Below are 19,647 nucleotides of genomic sequence, written 5' to 3'. Positions count from 1 at the left end.
AGTATCGGGAACCTTCTTTGACACAGCCGTCAAAACAACCATTCTAAAATGAGCCACATTTTGCAACGTTGTTCCCCCTGAGAATGTCACAGTGACCTGCATCCTGTTATTTTGCAGGCTGATTGCAACAGATGAGTCAAAAAGCAGGAATTTGATTTCATGAGCGTGGGCCCACGCTTCTAGAACATTCTAGCAAATCAGCACATGGGAACCATCATCCAACCTCTTATTACTAGCTGTAATGATGCAGTTATGAGTTTATTTCTGTGCGTGCCCAGGCTTGAACAGGGAGGAGGCCAGACTTCTTTGCAGAGTTAATAGTCTGCAGGACTTGCAGCTCAACCTTCTCTCGTTTTTGCCGGCAGATCAGAATGAACTTTCAAATCTCCTGCGCTTTCCAAAGTGGTGGAAGCTGCAGCCTGAAAGGCTCTACAAAATCTATGTGACTAGGTAGATAAAGCTATCGACTGGATGATAACAAACGGCCCCTGCGCGATATCTATTACTGCGATTCCTCCTGCCCAATGAGCCTAATTAGATAGTGACTGCCCATAAAGTCCAGCGTAATTAATAGCCATCTGTCATTTTCATTGGGTCTCTCTTAGCTGGCACGCGCTCAAGCAGGCTTTAACGGCATGAACGACCTTCATTTTCCATTTAAAATCAATGCGGGTCTGCAATTTCAGCCGCAGTTTGGTCAAAACGACAAGAAACGGCACAACTTCATCCTGTTTCTTCAGGTGACGTGGAGTTCAGGTGACTTTTTTCCTTCTTTTTTTTTTTTTCATTGTTCTTTGTTGAAACACTGTCTCTCTGCCAACTTGTGGAATGCGTTTCTACCAATTCTATTCGATTCATATCTCGGCTACGACCTCCGGGTGTGAAATCCACACCTGACTTGGGATCCAAGTAGTTAATGGGAAAAAACAGCATGAAAAAAAATACACACAAAATTTCGAAGAGGTCGTGAAGGTCAGGTCACCTGCCGCCGATGACGGTCGATAGATGGCGCTGGAAGCCATTTATCTCTCGTTTCACTGAAATACCACCGACGTTTCTCAGCAAAAGTTCGGGACATTTCCGATTCCGTTAGGTAGGACCAATGTAAAATTTGGATACTGAAAGTGTGTGAACAATAAAGATCACCACTCATCGGCTCACGGTGGATTTTTGATGGTGATGAGTGACATCACGGACGCTCAAAGGCATGACGCTTTCAAATACACTGCGGAAAAAACAGCTTCTCTTGAGGCTTTTCTATATCGAGACGACTCGCGTCTTAAGCTTTTGGTTGTATTCTAAATTGTATATTTCCAATCACAGCTCTCTTTTTCAAAAACAAAATTGCTTGTTGTATCGCTGTGAGATAATATTCAGGATTATTTAGGATTCTCTGGAGATTATGACAGAAATTAGTGACTTTCAAAGTGATGGTCAGCAAATATGACAAATACACTGAGTTGATGAAATGACTTTGATCTGGATAAAAGAATAATCCTTTTTAATATTCAATTTCATATTATTTTTTTTTACGTGTTTTTTTTACACGCTGTTTCGAAAGGTCGCAAGTGCACTTCAGGGCCTTATTTTGAAAAGATGTGGACAACGCACACATCCTGTCACTTAATTCCGACTACAAATCCTACAAATCTAACGGACCCTTAAAATTGTGCTTTTTCAAAACGCCTCGGATCACACGTGGTTCTTGTCACTCAGTGGTCACAGTGTGTTACTGAGCTGGAAAATTACACAACACGGCTGTAAATCCCGCTTGTCGTTTCAACGCATTTACCACAACGGCATTAATAGGCGTGGAATATATTTAAAAAAAAAAAAAAAAAAAAAAAAAAAATCAAGGGGGTGAAGCAGGAGGAGGAGGAAGAGGAGGTGCCGTCGAAGCGGACTGGCTGACTGGCTGACTGCTTTGACCGCAGTCACAACTACGGCGGCTGTGGTCACCGGTGCCACGCTCGAACAAGGGACTGAGGCGTCGGTACCGACACCCAGGGCAACTGGAGCGGATTATTATACACCCGTAGCGGTGAGCTCCCCTATTCCCCCCCCCCTATGGTTTTTAAATCATGCGCCCCTGTATTTATTGACCCCCGTGGACGCATTTGACGTTTTCTCGCCGTGTAACATGATGTTGCGGGAGATGTCGCTTGGTGTCGCTTGGTGATGTCCGCCGCTCTTCTCTTTATTTGGCTTAACGATGCTATCGTTTTTGCGTTGTGTTTCTCCCCCCCCTCCCCCGAATTCTTTCCACGGTAGCCTTCGCTAGGTAGCTACGTTAGCTGAACGCTGAGCAAAAGACGCAGCGCTTCCTTGTGTTCCGCTGGTTCTCGTTTTCTGGAACACAAATGCCGGGTACTGATAGGTCGTCTGGAGCTAGCTGCCTGTTTAGCCACCGGGGAAAAAAAAAAAAAAAAAAAAAAATGCAGCTAAGTGTGAACAATGTGAGAAACACAAGCGCGATAAAGGTGCTCGTATCGCTACAAATTGAGTCCAGACGGTTGGCAGTAAAAGGGGGGGTGGCAACACAACACTATCGGCTCGATATTAAACCCGTAACGTCGCCATTTGTCGCTTTTTATTTGACATAAATAGAATAGGTAGCGTCTCAAAACTGCGTCGACTCGACCCAGTGGGCAATCTAGAAGTTTCCGGAAGTTTTCGGTTAGCAATCTCATTGTTCCGAAATTCATCAACACGTCTGATAATTTTTTATTTTTGTATTTTACTTTTTAATCCGCTTTGACAAAAATGTTCAAAGGTCATGAATAATAATTAATAATTGTTTACACCTGCTTTGAATGCAGTACACAGTTTTGATCATTAAGCGTGTAATAAAATAAACAACCAATGGCTGAAATAGTGTATTGTAAAAATGAAAAAAAAAAAAAAATTGCAAATGTATGCATTGGGAAAGTGACTCAAGGAGCCATCAGTCTGATCTGGTTTAGCCACCTTTTCTTTTTCTTTTTTTGCTTAAACTATCAAAGTCTGACAAGCCCTCATGTTGCCCTTTTTCTCTTAGAATGACAAACGCAAGTTCTTTTGAGGCTCTGAACGGTTGGTTTCACCAGTCTGACCACTTTTGTGAAGCAACTCCACTTGAGGCATCTTCATGCGGCGTGTCGGAAACACATAAAGTTCTGGATAGCAACCCCCCCCCCCCCCCAAGAATGAAAAACATTGCCTTTATTTATCCCTCAAGCGTCCCACTTTTATTGGAAGAACCCCAGTTCCAAAGGCCGTCCTTGCTTCCCTCCTAATAGGATTGTCACTGTGCACACATGCACAATTTGTGAATGGACTCTTTGTTTACGGTAACGGTGCTGCCCTGCTGTGTGCTGATAATGAGACAGTTGTCTGATAATGGCCACTGGGAGCGTGCTACTCGGAAATGAAAGCGAAAACTCGTATGAGATGCTAAATTTGTGCACTTTCTGCTTAGCGTTCCAATCCGAATCGGTCCACTCGGCGCTGTGAATCATTGCAGGTGAGGCCGCAGCTTGTGTTTAGCTGTCATGTGCTTGTTTCCCCTGACAGGCGTGACTCATGTTAAGGTGTTAGTTTCAGGGGCGTCTTTGTGTCTTTTGCTTTTCGGTCTGGCCTTTAACATTGTTAGTACATTGCGGGTAATCCTGTTGGCCGCTTGCGGACAAACTCCAGCTGTCTCTGTGCGTTGACACGGCTGGAACTGTGTGCAACTCACATTGACATGTACGCTAGTGAATTTTCAAAAAGGAAACTTGTCAGAAATCCAACTTTATGCAGTTCCTGCCTGGTGGCATTCTGTTTATTGCTGTAATGAAGTCTAGTGAGAGTTAAGATTTTGCAATCTTTGTTGCCTGTTGTCCTAAGTCGTGCGTTCAGCCTGGAGTGAAGCCCTGCGTTGATAAGCGACTCTGCTCTTTACCCTGACACTTCGATTTGATTTGATTTTTTCCTGTTTACATTGTACGAATGTTTTCCACTGCTGCACAGTCATGCACCTTCAGTGGGATTCCTGTCTAACTGAAGGAATTATAAACCTTTCTCTCGTTCCTGAGTTGATTTCAAGCGAGTCTCTTCTCTAACTTTACGTCGAGTTCTTTGTGACTCTCCAAACTTCTCCAGCCCAGTCGAAAGCAGTTCACCCTTAACAGTCACCAAAGGGCAGGAGCATTGCTTCTATTTGTATCACAAAAAGGTACTCGTGTCTCTCAAGAGTCAAAGATGCTAGATGGCAAAAGGTCAGTGAACTGGCTGAAGTTTCTTCTTTTAAAAATGTATCAAACAGCTAGAAAAGTTCCCACCGCGATGCTTCTCCTCTGTTGAGGTGCTGAACTAATTGAAGCCATCTACTATATGTTGGTCCTGTTTGCTGCTCTTGTCGCTGCCCAACATGCTCCTTCCTCTGCGCTGATGTTCACGGCGATCAGCGCCGGTTCTCTAGGGCATCATGGGATTGTCTGACCCACATCTGCTCGCTCGCGCTCAGCCTCGTCGCGCATTAAGCGAAGCAGAAACCCATCGGATCTGGGTTAGCTGTGTAACGTCGCCACAAGGCATCAATGTGCACACGCACGCATGGGTACACACGCCGCACGGAGGCATGAGTAAACACATCTCTGGTAGGCACTAGTGTCCATTAACTCTGCACTGCTGCAGCCTCTGCTAACAGGTGGGGCGGGTCAGTGATGGCTACACTCTGGGCTGGGGAGGAAAATATAGACATATCTGAAATGAAGATAAATATAAATATCTGTAAAAAAAAAAAGTTCAATTAATTGCGACTAATTTGATTTAATCGATTAAATTCTTATTTGACAATTAATCGATAATTGGTTAATTGTCAAACATCCCTATTTTCAACTAATATATATTATGCTGCTTTTGCTCATTTTTTTCTCCTCACAAACTCAAAAGTCCAAAAACAAACTCTCTAGAAAAAGTCCAATTCCTCTTTATCCTTGTGGACGCGAATCACATCATCGCTTCGGACCAGGACACCAGGAAGAGAGTGTGTGCTCATGTGCGTGTGCACCTCACACCCCCAACCCCACCATATCCTCCCAACGCACACAAACAATCTAACGGCAAAGGCCACAGGTTATAAATAGCAAACAAACAGGACTCGGTGGAATCCCGGCCGTCCCAGTCCTTCTCACTGGTTTGTTTATCGTTTCGTTCACTTTGATACTTGAGATACTCATCTGTTATATAATGTCAGCTGGATTTGCTTGGCGTTTGCTTGTTTTACTTGGCCTTCTGCCCCAAAATGTTTTGTTTAGGGGGGGCGGGGGGGACATGTCCCAAGTTGTTGGCCAATCGAAGACCGAGGATTGATTTTGGTGGTCGGCAAAGCGCTATAACTAATGTGGCGTATTGTGCGTTTGCCGTTGTAAAGTTCTGACATGTTTTGCTCTTAAGTGAGAGAAGTTTTCTCACTGTCGCTTTACAAGGACGACTGTTAAAACCATTGGCCTCCGGCTGAGAAAAGAAAGGCCTCCAACTTGGCTCCTCTTTCACTGGCCCCAGAGCAGCGGCTGCCTGCACCTATCACTCCTACAGGCGTCTGCAGAGCCCTCAGATCTGCTGCACGTCGCTATCACCTTACCATCTCTACCAGCTTTCCATGGAACGTTGCACTTTGGGCCCCAAACTTGAGCTGCTCCCAATATCTTGCCATGTTTTTATTTTCCTTCCTCTCTTCCTTTGACCTGTCTCGACTTGTGTTTCAAGAGCCTGACGGTGATGATGTTCAATGTTGGCTCGTGTTTAAAAACCAATTCAGAACCGGGGAAAAAAAAAAAGGCTTCATGGTTTTAATCCAAATTTCCAAACTCGACATGATTCACATTTGCAGGCCTGGGGGTGCAGCTCGGTCACTCGTTTGTTACATAATCACGCTGGTGTTTGTGCTGGCTTAGCTGTCCCGCTCCTATCACCGCTATTTCAGTGCAGTTGATTCAATTATTGGGTCCTGCCACCCCGGCTGATGCCCCTCGGCCTCTTTCCGCTTTACAAATTTACCCCTCGGAAGAGGTCGCACATTGTCTGGCGCGTGGCTTTGCTGCAGACTGTGTGTGTCTCTCCGCAGCTAACATGTCTTAACTGAATCTCCTGTCTTTTCCACTGCAGAAAACCCCAAAAACAACCAACCATGGTGGACTACTACCAGATATTAGGGGTCCATAAAGAATCGACGAAAGAGGACATCAAGAAAGCGTGAGTGTTTTTTTTTGTTGTTTTTTTTAGCTCTGGTCCCCCCCCCCCCCCTTCCGGTGGTGGCGTTGTTAAAGTTTGGCCGCTCAGCCGAGTGTCATAGGTTAATTATATCCTCTTAAAGCTGTATAAACTGACGCCGGCAGAGGAAGAGCAGATAGACTGCAATGCAGAAACTTTCCACTCTGCTTCTTCTGACCTTGCTGCTGCTAAACACCTTCCCTCCCCCGCCCCCCACCACCACCACCGCCACCTTGTACTCATCTGATGCATGACTCAACAGACCTGTTTTGTCCACTTACACATCCGATGCCCCCGGGGCTCGTACCTGTCGATTAGCAGAACTGCCTGCGATTGCCATCAGTAGCTCTGTTTACATGGACACAAGTAATCGTAACAATGGCCCAATCAGATTAAAAATGCTTAGTGTCCATGTAAACAGTGGATTTGGAATTTACCATCAACCAAAGTTTAGAAGCGACAAATTACAGATTAGCACTCGAGGTTGTGAAAAGGCTTAGGATGAAGATGTAAGGCAATGGAGAGGACAGGAAGGAATGAGCTGTGATGAAGATGTTTTTTAAGCTGCTTTCTAAAGAGTGAGTGGGTTAGATAGGGATGCAACTTAAGGATGAATTCATGTGGACATCTAAAGAGAAAGTGAAGAAGTCCTGAAGCCGTCAGCCAGATGTTCAAAGTCTGAGTTTTCCTGCTCGTCACCGGGCCGCTCCGTTCCCGCCCTGACCATCCTGGCACGCTTGCGCTCGGCCCGCAAGCGGGCAAAACGATGGAGCAGCAGACAAGAGAGGCTGCTGTTGACTTTGCATCCGCCATCCTCGGCCGCATTCCAACCGTCTCGCTGCTGATGCAGCGCGAGGCGAGCAGCTCGGCGTGTCGGCCACGCTGCCGCACACCGGCAGAGCTCCCACTGCCTTTTGTTGTTCCTGCTGGGGTGTGTGTGTGTGTGTGTGTGTGTGTGTGTGTGTGTGTGTGTGTGTGTGTGTGTGTGTGTGTGTGTGTGTGTGTGTGTGTGTGTGCTGTTGGCATGGTTGCCTCCCTAAAAAAAAAGGACGTGTATGACGGCAGCATGTTTATTATATACAGACGATGCTCACACATGTACACACAGACACCCGCACTTGCAGTCCACCCCCCCCCCCCCCCCCCCCCAAATGAAACCAGTTCATTGCCATCAGATGTCAACATGGATCGAATGCCTATACAGTGCGTTGATCTGGATTGGCTATAATTTGTGTCACAGCTACAGAAAACAGGCGTTGAAATGGCATCCAGACAAGAACCCGGACAGCAAGGACGAGGCGGAGAAAAGGTTCAAAGAGCTGTCAGAAGCATATGAAGTTCTCTCCGATGGTAAAGTGTTGTTTTTTTTTTACTTCCTGTTTTGCTTCCTGGTGTTTTTTCAGAAAGTTTTATTTTATTATTCTTTTTTCCAATGTGGAGTCTCTCTAGTTTGGATTTGCACCATTTCCACTGTTGTAAAGCAGCGTCACGTGGTGTCAGAGTGCCCTCCGTGACCTGTTTTATCAGCTGCGGTTGCCTTATCGGTCAGCCTGCGCTCGTTATAGTCGGAGATACGTATCTGAGCCTTCGATAACATGCCGACGCTCTCATTTAAAAGAGAGGAAAAGCTCCGTCTGTGGCTGTTTCGCCGTCTACTGCGTCTCCCTGACGCGACTGCTTTGCTTTTTCCCACCGCAGAGAACAAGCGGGTCCTTTACGACCGGTACGGCAAGGAAGGCCTATCAGCAGGAGGAGGAGGAGGAGGAGGGGGAGGAGGAGGGGGAAGCGGTGAGGAGACAACCTTCATTATGTCAAAATACTCCCATCACTGTGTCGTCTAGACATGTGCTGTGTGTGTCTGTGTGCGTGGATTAAACTGGGTGTGGTGTGTGGTTCTCCCCATTAGGCCACTACGGTCACTTTGGAGGCGGCAGCTTTACATTCCGAAACCCCGAAGACGTTTTCAGGGAATTCTTCGGAGGCAGAGATCCATTCGCAGACTTCTTTGGTAAGTGCTGCTTCTTTTTGGTGAGTGTTTCTCTGAATTTTTTATTTTTTTTATTTTTTATTTTTTTTGTAAGAGTGAACGGAAGAAGACCCGAAGAGCGCTGATGTATCTATTATTAACTTCAGGATTTTTCTTTTTTCTTTTGTTGAAACCCGTGCCGGAAATATACACAGCTGGTCTGGAAAGGTTGGAGAGAGGCTGAGAGGAGGCAGCGCTGTCAGTGTCACTTTGTCGTCCTTCCAAATGTTGATGTTTTCGCCCATGTTTAAATGATGCTGACCCTGGCAGTGTGGGACACACACACACACACAAACACACATCATTTCGGGGGTTGTCAAGCACGAAATGTCGCAACTGGGAAACTTTGAGATTCTCGGCAGGATGTTGGCCTCCACGTTCAGAGGAAGTCTTCACTTAATAATCTAATCTTACTGACCTGCTCCATTATATCACCTGGAATGAAGCTGAATTATTACATCAGAGCTCAGGCATTACTGACCTGAGGTCAGTCAGTAGTCTTATTTCTTTTTTTTTTTTGAGTTTTTCTTTCGCATCGATGTAGCTGTCGGCCGTCGCATCGATGACCCCTGGAATTGCGCTAAACCTCAATATCGCAATGAAACAAACTGCCAATTGAAACGCTTAAACTTGGAAAAACCTCTCAACTATGGCTGAAAGGTTTTGACGCTCTCAGGTGGGGTTTCAGATGTATTGATATAGAGGTATATCGCATTAACACGGTCACGTGACCAGTTCACTGACCAGTGAAAATGGTGTGTTATGTTTGGACGGAGGAGGAGACGGAATATTTTTTTTTTTACAAGTATTCAAAGAGAAAAATATATCAAGCATTCTCGACAGCAAACAAACGTAAACAAACATAAAACAAAAAAAAAATATGCCTTTTATTTTGGAATCATGGAGACGCAGCTCGTGTGTTTGTTCTTCTTAAATCACCGCCCCGAGCCCCTGAACAAGAAAAGCCGGCAGTCTGTGAGAGAGCGCGGCAGTCGCCGCCGAAGGGGTGCCTGTGTCACACGGCGCCGTTCTCCCCCGGCCGAGGCCCCGGCGGCCCGTCTCTCCGCCGGGTTGTGTGGGTTCAGCTGAAGGGCTGATCGGGGAGGCGTGTGCAGTTCACCCTGCCTGCCGAGCTCTAAATATGGAGCTGGGACGCAGGCGGAGGAGGGATGGATCGGTGCATCTGCATCACTCTATTGGAATGCTTTCAAAAATAGCTTCGCATTAAAACAAAAGCGGTTGTAATAACGGGGCCCCGAGCGCCGGCGAGCGACCCGACCTCCCCCCCCCCCCCCTGCAGAGTTCAAGACTCGGCCCAGGTCGGCCTCACGCGTTGAGCTGCGATGGTTGGTGCTGACAAAGCGCAGGAGGACAGCGGCTCTGGGGGTGGTGTTGTTGTTGTTGCTGGGAGCAGGATGAAGTCTAAAGCCGTCCGCAGCCTCCCGCCAAGGAGTCGAGTTCGCTTTTCTATTTTCAATGTCAGTCCTTGTTATCACGCTGCAAGAGTTTGGACCCTGCCGGTCTTCTTTCTCTCTCTCTCTCTGCACTTGGGAGCTATATTGAGAGGGTTTTTTTTCGGGACGACATTTAAAGAAAATAAAAAAAAAAAATAAATAAATCCCAGTTGGTTTTCTTGCCTCTCTCGTTCGATGTCAGTCATGAAAAGCGAGGCTTGATATGGTTTTAGGAATCTGACTGGCCAGCAGCTGGTGCTGTAGATCTGTCACTCGGCCACCTCCAAGGAGCAGCCAGCACTCTGGAGAGGCTGTGTGTGTGTGTGTGTGTGTGTGTGTGTGTGTGTGTGTGTGTGTGTGTGTGTGTGTGTGTGTGTGTGTGTGTGTGTGTGTGTGTGTGTGTGGTTGGGACAAACACAGATTAGCATGATGACGAGGCTCCTTGGTGTCCTGCCAACAACAGCAGACGCTTCAGTCTGAGGATTTTGAATGGTTGCAAAACAGCAGGAGGGCCAACTAGAATCCAGCAGCAGCAGCAGCAGGACTTCCTGTGGTGAAACTGGCTTGTCCAAACCAGAAGTTTAATTTTTTATTTGACATTTGACGCGTGGCTGCCATAAAACAAAGTGCAGCCGGGCCGTCTTGGGTGTTGCCTCTGTGTCCTTTGCCGTCAGAGAGGCGCGGCGCATTCTTCCTGCGTCTTTGTGAGCGTCTGTCGCCTCGTCCTCTTGTCTGAGGTGTCGCTGGGAAGCCCGGCGGTGCACTCTTGTATCTCAGTCCAGACCTTTCTCCTCCTCCTCCTCGCCGCCGCAGCGATGCGCTCCCTCGCCAAACGCCGTCTCTTCTTTTAGCAAAACGGTGTCGGCGACCCGGCCTCGTCCCGCTGAGGTGACCCACATCAGCAGCAGGCAATTAGCAGCACGTCCGGTGGGGCTGCTGCACCAGTTTTAAGCGGTGGTGGTGGTGGTGGTGGGGGGGGGGGGGGGTGGGGGGGTGGGCACCTGTGACAGTCTGAGGTGTTGTTGATGATTCTGGACTTCTCTCATTCTCTGTCTCTCCCCCCTGACAGCTGACGACCCCTTGCTGGCTGATGATTTCTTCGGAGGCGGGCGGAGGACTCAGAGGTCAAGGGGCCCGATGGGCACCTCGCTCTTCAGTCAGCCGGCGTTCCCAGCGTTTGGTGGTTTCTCAGGGTTCGATTCAGGTCGGTGCGACCCGGCAGAAACACACGAAAAGACAAATAAGTTGGACAGAGTGAGAACTTTGGTTTCTGTGTGTGTGTGTGTGTGTGTGTGTGTGTGTGTGTGTGTGTGTGTGTGTGTGTGTGTGTGTGTGTGTGTGTCTCCAGGTTTTACCTCATTCGGAGACATGGGCGGAGGGTTCACGTCCTTCTCCTCGTCGTCTTTCGGCGGCGGCGGCCACAGCATCGGGGGAGGGGGAGGAGGAGGAGGAGGAGGGATGGGCAACTTCCGCTCCGTGTCCACTTCCACCAAATTCATCAACGGCAGAAAGATCACCACGAAAAGGTAAATGACAAACGGGTGCACGGCGGCGTCCCACGCTCCCTGAACGCAACGGCGGTCGACAGGATGAAACGCATTGTGCAGCGCAAAGCTTCTCTTCCTGCTTCCTCCTCTTCCTCCTCTCCCTCCTGCTTGCATTATTAAGCACGTTGCTCCTGGTTATTACACAGAACATATACCAGCACTTCACAGCTGCTGTAATTATTCTCTAAAGCAGCGGCGGGCAAACCTTTGCACTGGTGGGCCACAGCCGCTTCTAAAATTTGATAGAGGTAGCAGCAGCAGCAGCAGCAGAGGAGGGATGGAGTGTTTTGGTGACCCACCTCATAGGAGAATATGCCGAAGACATCAAAACTACGTAGCAACACGCATGGGATTATGTAGGGAAACAGTAAAAACAATAAAAGTGTAAATTGAAAATTCAGAATCAAAATCCGTGTCTTTGAAGTCCGACAGTATTCAGCTCTTTATTGAAATGACTGTTAAAAAAACACTGATAAAGTGATGAAATACAGCTATTTTATGAATCAATCACTCACTATTAATATCATTTCTTCGAGTTGGGTGGGCCGGATTAAAAAAGCTTAACGGGGGCCGCAAATGGCCCCCAGGCCGTAGTTTGCCCTACGCTTGCTTTAAAGTCATGTGCGTGTACTAAACACGCGCCGCGCAGTTTCCCCCCCCCTCCTGCAAATGTGTCCTCGGCTCGGTCTGGATGTGGCCGGCGGGCCGGCTGATGTTGCTCCGTGCGCTGGCTTGCAGGATCGTGGAGAACGGCCAGGAGCGGGTGGAGGTGGAGGAGGACGGCCAGCTGAAGTCCCTGACAGTCAACGGTAAGGAGCAGCTCCTAAGACTGGATAACAAGTAACTATGTGACAGACACGCTCGGCTTCTCTCACACCGGAGGCGGGCCGCCTCGCGACGGCGTCGGCCCGCCGGGTCCCATCGGCCTCTCCGTCCCTCCTGCATCTCATTCCCAAAGAACAATTTCTTTTCCTCATTTTTAGCTTAGCCGCAGAGGAGGCACGCGAGAGGGAGGTGTTTCGCAGTGTTTGTATTACTTGTATTTATTCCATTATTGTCGGAGGGGTGACCATCCTGCTGGAACTTGTACTTGTTTACTAATATATGATCATTCTTTTTTTCTTTTTTTTTTTAAATGCGAAAAAAAAAAAAAAATTGTGCCATGCACATTCATGGGTATGTTCTATATATATCTATATATATAGTTGTTGTTGTAGCAGGAAAAACAAGATTGTGTACATTTAAACTTGCACATGTTTCTTTTTTTTTTTAATGATTCTCTTTAACCAGTGAATGATCAGAGCCTCACTCCATTGCCCCAATGAGTTTGACTTGAACTAACCTGTTAGCTGTGTCATGTTAACACGCGTGTTATATGAATGACAGATTATTAATACTTATTCTAAGTGCATTTTTTTTTGTGTTCTCCTTGCATTTGGATTTGTGTATTTGAAAACTGCAACAAAAAAAAAAGAAAAAAAAGCACTGTTTCATTTGTTTCTGCATGAGTGCTGATTAAAGGAGGCTGCTTTGTTGTTTCACTGTAACTCTGCCAGCTGCTCCAACCATTAACCTAACCCACACAACACTTTACACTGTTTTCTGGGACACAACGGGGGACTTTACATCCTTTTGTGGCGAGGAGAGTGGGGGATTTTGGGAGAGAGAGAGAGAAAAAAAAAAGAAGATTGTGAAGAGTTAAAATAAAGAGTTCAGATTTGGTCAATAAAACTTGTGTTTCTTTTGGACTTGACACTCACAATTCCTCAACACACGTGTGGTGTTTTTGCTCATGCTTGCATTTTTTTTTTTTTTTTTTTTTTTTTCCATGTTTGTTTGAAACCCGCTTCACACCTTGTACGCCTTGTACGAAACCACAGCGGCTAACTTTGTTTCACTCTCACTGCCTCCATACAAACTCACCGTGTGTTCATGATCTTAACCTACTAATGCATCTTGTCCAAAGGAAGTGACTCACCTCAGGGCGTCGCTTGCAACCGCTGCGGAAAATGCGGGTTTTCGCCGCGACCAGGCCCGTGTCTTGTAGCCAAGGTTACGTTGCGATGTGGGAGGGAGAGGCGCTTTAAAGCTTCGGGTGTCTGTTGTGCGTTATCTCGACGAGATTGCCCGCGCTCATCCCTCCCGAGTTTGTCTGTTTCTGTCCTCACCCCCTCCCTGTTGGATGTTTTCGTAGCCTTGTGAAAGTGCTGATCGCGCTCCTCTTTTGAATACGCCCTCAGACAACCTGGGTTCTCTGGCGGCGCGGAGCCAAACTGAGGCCTCTGTATTTATTCTATTTATTCTGGGAAAACGATGCCGACGGGCATCTAGCTTCATTCTGACTCGCTTCTAACCGTGTACGTCTGTAGGAAAAACATGTTTAGCTCCTCCAGAGGAACCAATTTGTCTACAAAATCTGATTTGTAAAAAATTCCAGACGATATTAAATAGTGTTGCCTACCTTCATTCTGAAAAGTAAAGGAGGCCTCCCGCAGTGCTAGGAGCCATGACTGTCACAGACCAGTGGCATCGCCAGCAGTGGTAAATCATAACTTAAAACAGCTGGACATTAGAAATAAGCTGAATTGTTTAAATTTGTATTGAAATCTTGGCAACTGGAGTATTATTATATTTAGACGGGTCCGCGTTTGCAGACCTGTGAGACACGATAGACTCACATCCTGTCGAACCCCGGCAGTGCGTGTCTGCGTGTGTCTGTGCGCTCGCAGTGGTTCTCAAAGGTCACCGTGTGCAGAGAAGAGTGATTCTTGAGGAATGTGCTCGGGGCGACTTTATTTACACAAGCCGTTGCTTTTACAGACTGGAAGGAGGCCCGAGCGAGACCTTTTGGTTGCCTTCAAATTCACCCGCTCTCAATGTACATTTCATTGTATGAGTCGCAGGCAGGCAGGCAGGCAGGCAGGCAGGCGGCGTGAAGGCAACGTCCCCCTGTAGTGGGGACGGATGCCTCGGCGCATTCAAAATCGTTTCCAGCGTTGCCCCAGACTCAAGAGCCGTTTGCGCATGCGCAGTTCTGTTGCTGGGTGACACGGGAGCCCTTGCCCCGCACGTAGCCGGTGAACCTGCAGGTCTGTGTAACGTCTTGGTAAAAAAATAAATAAATAAATAAATAGGCACATAGAGATGAATGGATGTGTTGAAGATGATGGTTAATTAGCGAGCGTGACGCTTTTTTTTTTTTCCACTTCAAAACGAGTTTTTAATGTGTATTTTATTGATTAGAATTGACAAAACGATGCCATTGTTTTACACGTCTAAAGCGTAACTTACTGTATGACGGGGGGCGGCGGGGGGTAATTAATAAATCAGACACGGAGCCAACAGTGGAGTTTAATAACAGAGCAGCTCAAGCGATGGATTCTATTTTTGGTGGCACAGCTCCCTCTTGTGGAACAGTTGACTTACTTCACTTTCCCAGACCTCAAATGTTGTCCCATCGTATGTCGCTCAATGTGGGTACTTGCGTGGCTTTTAATGTGTTAAATTCGGCACCCAAGCTACAAATTACATGACTAGAAAGTGTTGTCGTAGTTTAACTTACCGTGATATCCATTTTAAGGTCCCTTCTGTCGCAGTACCTCCATTTGTCCACTGAGTGGCACTGTTTGCGCATAGATGGCAGTGAGCTGCTAGAATTCAAACCATGGACCGGGGGGGGGGGCCTTTTAAACGCACTAAAAAGACAGCAATTACCCGTCCTCGCCCACTTTTTTTTGACAACGGAGGCAGAAACGTGGACTTTGTTTGACTTTTGGCTGAACGAGGACCAGACCGTGTGTGGTTATACGACGCCGAAGTTGGCACCTCATTCGCCGCGGTGCTTCTTTGGTTTCGATTCCACCTTAAGAAAAAAAATTTAAAAATCCGCAATTTGACCGCTAGATGGCTGTGCTTATCCCAACACTTTTCAACATATAAAATTCAGCGAATCATGTCTATATTGAGGTGGATTTTTTTATTTTATTTAATTTATTATTATTTTTTTAAGGTGGAATCTAAGAAGCACCGCGGCGAATGTGTTGCCAAATTCAGCGTCGTTGTGGTTACCCATGACTTTTATCACAGCAGCTTTTCCGATAGGTGTGTCCTGTTTTGTCTCGGCAAAGGAGGGCAACGTGAGTTGTATTTTGAGTGTAAAGAAAAGATGAACATTAATCACCCAAACGGATAAATTAAAATAACTAACTGAGCCAAGCTAAAGTAGCCAATCGCTGACATGCTAGCTCCATGTTAGCCTGTGACACTTGTTTATCGGCTGCTTCACGTTATCAGACTTGGAGACGCCGCCGAAGTCCATCAGAAGGAAAAAGAAACCGAAACCGTTATCTGCTGCTCCAATTCCCTTCCAGGAAAATAAATAAACGAGCTGCTGCCTTATCAAGCAGCAACAGATCTTGTTATCTTCTCCCAGGATGGCTAAGATAAAGATAAAGCACATAGACACCGAGTGATATTACAAGTTGGGTTGATTCAGCTGCAGATTTGGTAAATGCAGGTTTACACACAATCTTATTTTCTACCCCTGAAGGCAAAAGTACAAAAAAAAAAAAAAAACTAAAAAAAAACAAAAAACAAAACAGCTGTCCAGTAGGTAGGTGCTATTGGTCAATGTAGTGTTTTTTGTTTTGTTTTGCATTTGTGAAGTCTCTGACTCAGAAAAGACTCCCAGCAGTTTCAGCCGATTGAAATGGAGACAAAATGGACTTTGAGTGACAGGATGCCATTCAGAGACAGGTGCCGTCCAGTGATGTCATTCATTGTCTCTGGTCAGAGCTCATCCATTGGCTGAAGCCAAGACCTCACTGTTTGCTGTTGCACGGAAAAGTACACGTCCCCACGTGTAGACCAGGCAGCAGTTTACGCACTGGCCTGAGAACTAATATCATGATTGCTTTATGATTATTTGTTGTATTTCAAAGCGCTGGTGCAGATCAACTTCACCCCCCCCACCCCCCTTCAAATAGGACCTGGTTCAGCCTTGCGAGCATCTGGCCCCCTTTTCTTCTCCTCCCCAGCGTCTTCATTACGCAACACAATGGCGACAAGATCTGCACGTAATCTCACAGCATAATAACCCCCCCCCCCCCCCTTACCCTGCCCGCCATTAATTCAATATAAATGTAAATTACCTCGAGAAAAGAATAATCAAATCACATTTTATTTACATGACTAATCACAATAAAGCCATGCAGATTAAATATGTATGGGATGTATGGTTGGCATTTAAGAGCAGGAGATGGTGGTGGTGGTGGTGGTCGGGGGGGTCTTCATAGGGCTCTTTGAGCCTCTTGTTTTAAGGCCTCTTTGTCGCTGTACATCGGCTACATCAATCCGCCTTTTGTGCGCTCGTGCTCAACTTGCTGTCTGAAGCACAGACACAGTGTAGCGCCGCCTGGAACCTCAGGCGATCCCATCCAGACAGAGGAAGGAAAGCAAAGCAAATGTTTAGGTACGATTCATCCACCCCCCCCCCCCCCCCCGACTCTTCTTCCCCACCCTCTGCTCTCCCCCCACGCCCGCAGACATTGCAGCTGAAGCCCCCCCGGAGGAGGAGTTCCGTCACCGCCGACAGAACGCGCTGCACGGCCTGGGCTCGCACCAGCGCTACCTGAGGAGCTCCGCCCAGAAACCCCCAGAGGAGGAGGAGGAGCACGGCCCGCAGAGCCTCGCGCTGACGAGAGGTCGGCTCCGCTTTGGAGGGTGCAGCCGTGACAAGCTGCAGCTAATTGTCCGCTTTGTGCGGGTTTGTGTGCGTGTGCGAGAGCGAGACTGGCAGATGCAAACGCGGCGTTCATTAGACCGGCTCTGTATCCGCGCCGCGTTAACGACCGGATGGTAGGAGGGGGTGGGGTCAGAGGTCACCCTCTGTTTTCTCAGACGGGGTCAGGAAGCCGCGCAATTACGAGCGGAGCGCGGCGGCTGAGTGTTTCATGAGGACACTTTGTGCCCCTGAATCAAGGAACCTTTAATCGAACAGCACGTACTTCTTGCTGCTGCGGTGCAAACAAAGGACCCCGCCCCCAGTTCTCTCTATAGGCTGGCGACACAAACTGCTCTTCGGAGTGGGATTTAACTCACTGCCGCTGCAGAAAAGTGTTGAAAATGTATTATTTAAAATCAAATTGTTTAAAACCGATTGAACAACTCTTTGTTGCGAGAGAAAACAAAACTGATGGATAATTGTGCACAGAATGCGGAAGAAAGACGATTTGATTTTGTATGTATTAATCCAAATAGGTTTCTACTATGTCTGAGTTTCATTGTATGGCACAAGCTTGGTGAATTGAGCTCAAACGGACTAATGTTGCCGCATTGACCCCCCACTTTTTAACAGCTTCTCATAAAAGCCTCAGAGTGATCCGCGACGCAACTAAAACTCTTGTTCCTCTTAAAACACCCAAAACAATTTCCTCAGCAAATCAGCAGCCAGACCAGAGAGCAAATGATACAGCAATGTGACCGTGTTTTATTTTCTGCAGGACACACAGACACCAAGAGGAAGAAGCTGTGCTTAAAGGAGGCGGAGTCCAAAAAGAAAAGGGCTCCTCGGCTTTTTCCGCGATTCGGTGGACTGGGCACCTTTTTCTGAACACACACACACACACACACACACACACACACACACACACACACACACACACACACACACACACACACACACACACGTGGCATTAGTTGATCATTGCTACCACATCTCCTGTCAATCAGCTGCAGTGCAGAGTCCTTGTCTGCCTTCATCAGCCTCCCTTTGATGTTCTCTCTTCTTTGAGATTCTTCTCTTCCCCCTTTTCATCCTGTCTTGGAGGTTTTGCCTTTGCTGCATTTATTGCACTCTGTGATTGGATTTTTTTTTTTTTTAATTTTATGATTATTATCAGTTTCTTTTCTTTTTTTGCAATGCCTGCTCTTCAGAAAGCATGTTCAGCTGCGCGGGTAACAGGAGCAGCCTCATTTATGGTTATTCTAAGAATTTATTTAGAGAGAGTGAATGGCGGGCTGCTCTGCAGTTCGATTTTCTTTTTTTTTTTTCTTTTGAAAGAGTCACAACTGAAATGGACTTTGGAAGGAGTAAAACAGACTGGAAGCACTTCGGAGTGATTTCTGAAAGAGAGAGCGAGGGAATGTTTTCTTTCGTGTTGCTGTCTTTTCAGCGGCTGGCTGAAAAGTCAATTCAACCCTGATTGAGTCATTACTATTTTTCATTTCTTTTTTATACCAATTGGATTTTTGCACCACGTATCGTCTTGTTTGTAGCCCGTAACGATTTTCTTAAACTCAAACCAAAGGTGCCGCTGTGTGTGGATGTGTCGCCGACTGAAGATGTTGGAACTTTTCGATGAATGTCTGAGGCCAAATGCATAAAGACGTATCTTGTTGACGTGTCAAAGTGTTTCCTTACACGAGGCAACTCGAGGGTCTCGAGCAAACAGCTCTCTGAAGGCTTTAACTAAAGAGCTTGGAGGCAGTGGACAATCTTCACACTGTTGCCTTGACTTTTTTTTTTATTGTATTTTTCTTTTTCTGTTGACTTCTTTTTCCACAAGTTATTACACAACTGAATAACACACAGTGGAATTCCGGTATTGAATCCCACTCTCTGGGTGTCCACCTCCTGAGGAGCAAAGAGAAGTGACAACTTCCTGTCAACCACTGGCAGTTATTTTTATTTATTTATTTATTTATAAGTCCTGTATCCAAAAAAACAAACAAACAATTTTTTATTTTTTTAATTTTGTTTTTTTACTTCAGTTGACCAAACTATAATGTAATATATAAACAAGTAGCTCAGAGGTTAAGAGCTGGGCTGGCAATCTAATGATCCCAGGTTCAAATCCTGCAGCAGGCAGTGTTTTTTTTTTTTTTAATGTCTACTGGCCAAAAACGAAGGACAAAGGCGCACTGGGAACTGCTCCTCCATGTGAGCTCTGGTGGCGGAACAGGTAAGTCTGCTGATATGAACCTGCGGAAGAGCCTGCGGTACAGCCGGCAACTGGTTCGAATCTGGGTCCAGATTGAAGAGAGTCTACCTGCATCTTACATCGGTTATTGTTTTCCACAAAAAATTGGAGACGTCAGCCAATGGCCAAATAAAAGATAAATGCACCAGGAAAACTTATCTTAGCACAAGCCAAATAGCTCAGAGGGCAAGAGCTGGGCTGGGAGTCCAGAGGTCACTGGTTCAAGTCCTCGAGCTGGCAAAGATTCTTTTCCATCCACAGACTGAAATAGAAGGATAAAGGCACCAGCAAAGTTGCTGTGCACTCAGGGCAGATAGCTCAGTGGTTAAAAGACAGACTCTAAAACCCCAAATGTTATGACAGTGAAACATTTTAAAGTGCAATGGTCAAAGAAGCAGGATGAAAGC

General features: G+C 46.6%; 1 protein-coding gene across 1 annotated transcript; it reads left to right on the top strand.

Moving 5' to 3' along the window:
* Positions 1-1,572: 1,572 nt before the first annotated feature.
* On the top strand, positions 1,573-18,669 carry dnajb6b (DnaJ heat shock protein family (Hsp40) member B6b). Its single transcript, XM_076047472.1, has 10 exons — positions 1,573-2,041; positions 6,130-6,216; positions 7,475-7,584; positions 7,933-8,022; positions 8,141-8,242; positions 10,784-10,918; positions 11,063-11,240; positions 12,000-12,070; positions 16,805-16,963; positions 17,762-18,669. Exons 2-10 carry the CDS (start codon positions 6,152-6,154, stop codon positions 17,869-17,871), a joined length of 1,020 nt encoding a protein of 339 aa, XP_075903587.1. The 5' UTR covers positions 1,573-2,041; positions 6,130-6,151; the 3' UTR covers positions 17,872-18,669.
* The last annotated feature ends 978 nt before the right edge of the window (positions 18,670-19,647 follow it).

Source organism: Nelusetta ayraudi, unplaced genomic scaffold, assembly GCF_046127955.1.
Source record: "Nelusetta ayraudi isolate G7.1 ecotype Tasmania unplaced genomic scaffold, CSIRO-AGI_Nayr_v1 ptg000094l, whole genome shotgun sequence".
In the NCBI taxonomy this organism is placed as follows: domain Eukaryota; kingdom Metazoa; phylum Chordata; class Actinopteri; order Tetraodontiformes; family Monacanthidae; genus Nelusetta; species Nelusetta ayraudi.
Note: the sequence above shows the minus strand (reverse complement) of the source record. Positions and strands in the feature narration are given on the sequence as shown.

What these genes read in the sequence shown, in the direction of transcription:
- dnajb6b (XM_076047472.1), top strand. Translation starts at nt 6,152, where the DNA reads ATGGTGGACTACTACCAGATATTAGGGGTCCATAAAGAATCGACGAAA. An exon ending in TTTCTCAGGGTTCGATTCAG is followed by an intron (nt 10,919 to 11,062) that starts GTCGGTGCGACC and finishes GTGTGTCTCCAG; the next exon opens with GTTTTACCTCATTCGGAGAC. An exon ending in GAAGTCCCTGACAGTCAACG is followed by an intron (nt 12,071 to 16,804) that starts GTAAGGAGCAGC and finishes CCACGCCCGCAG; the next exon opens with ACATTGCAGCTGAAGCCCCC.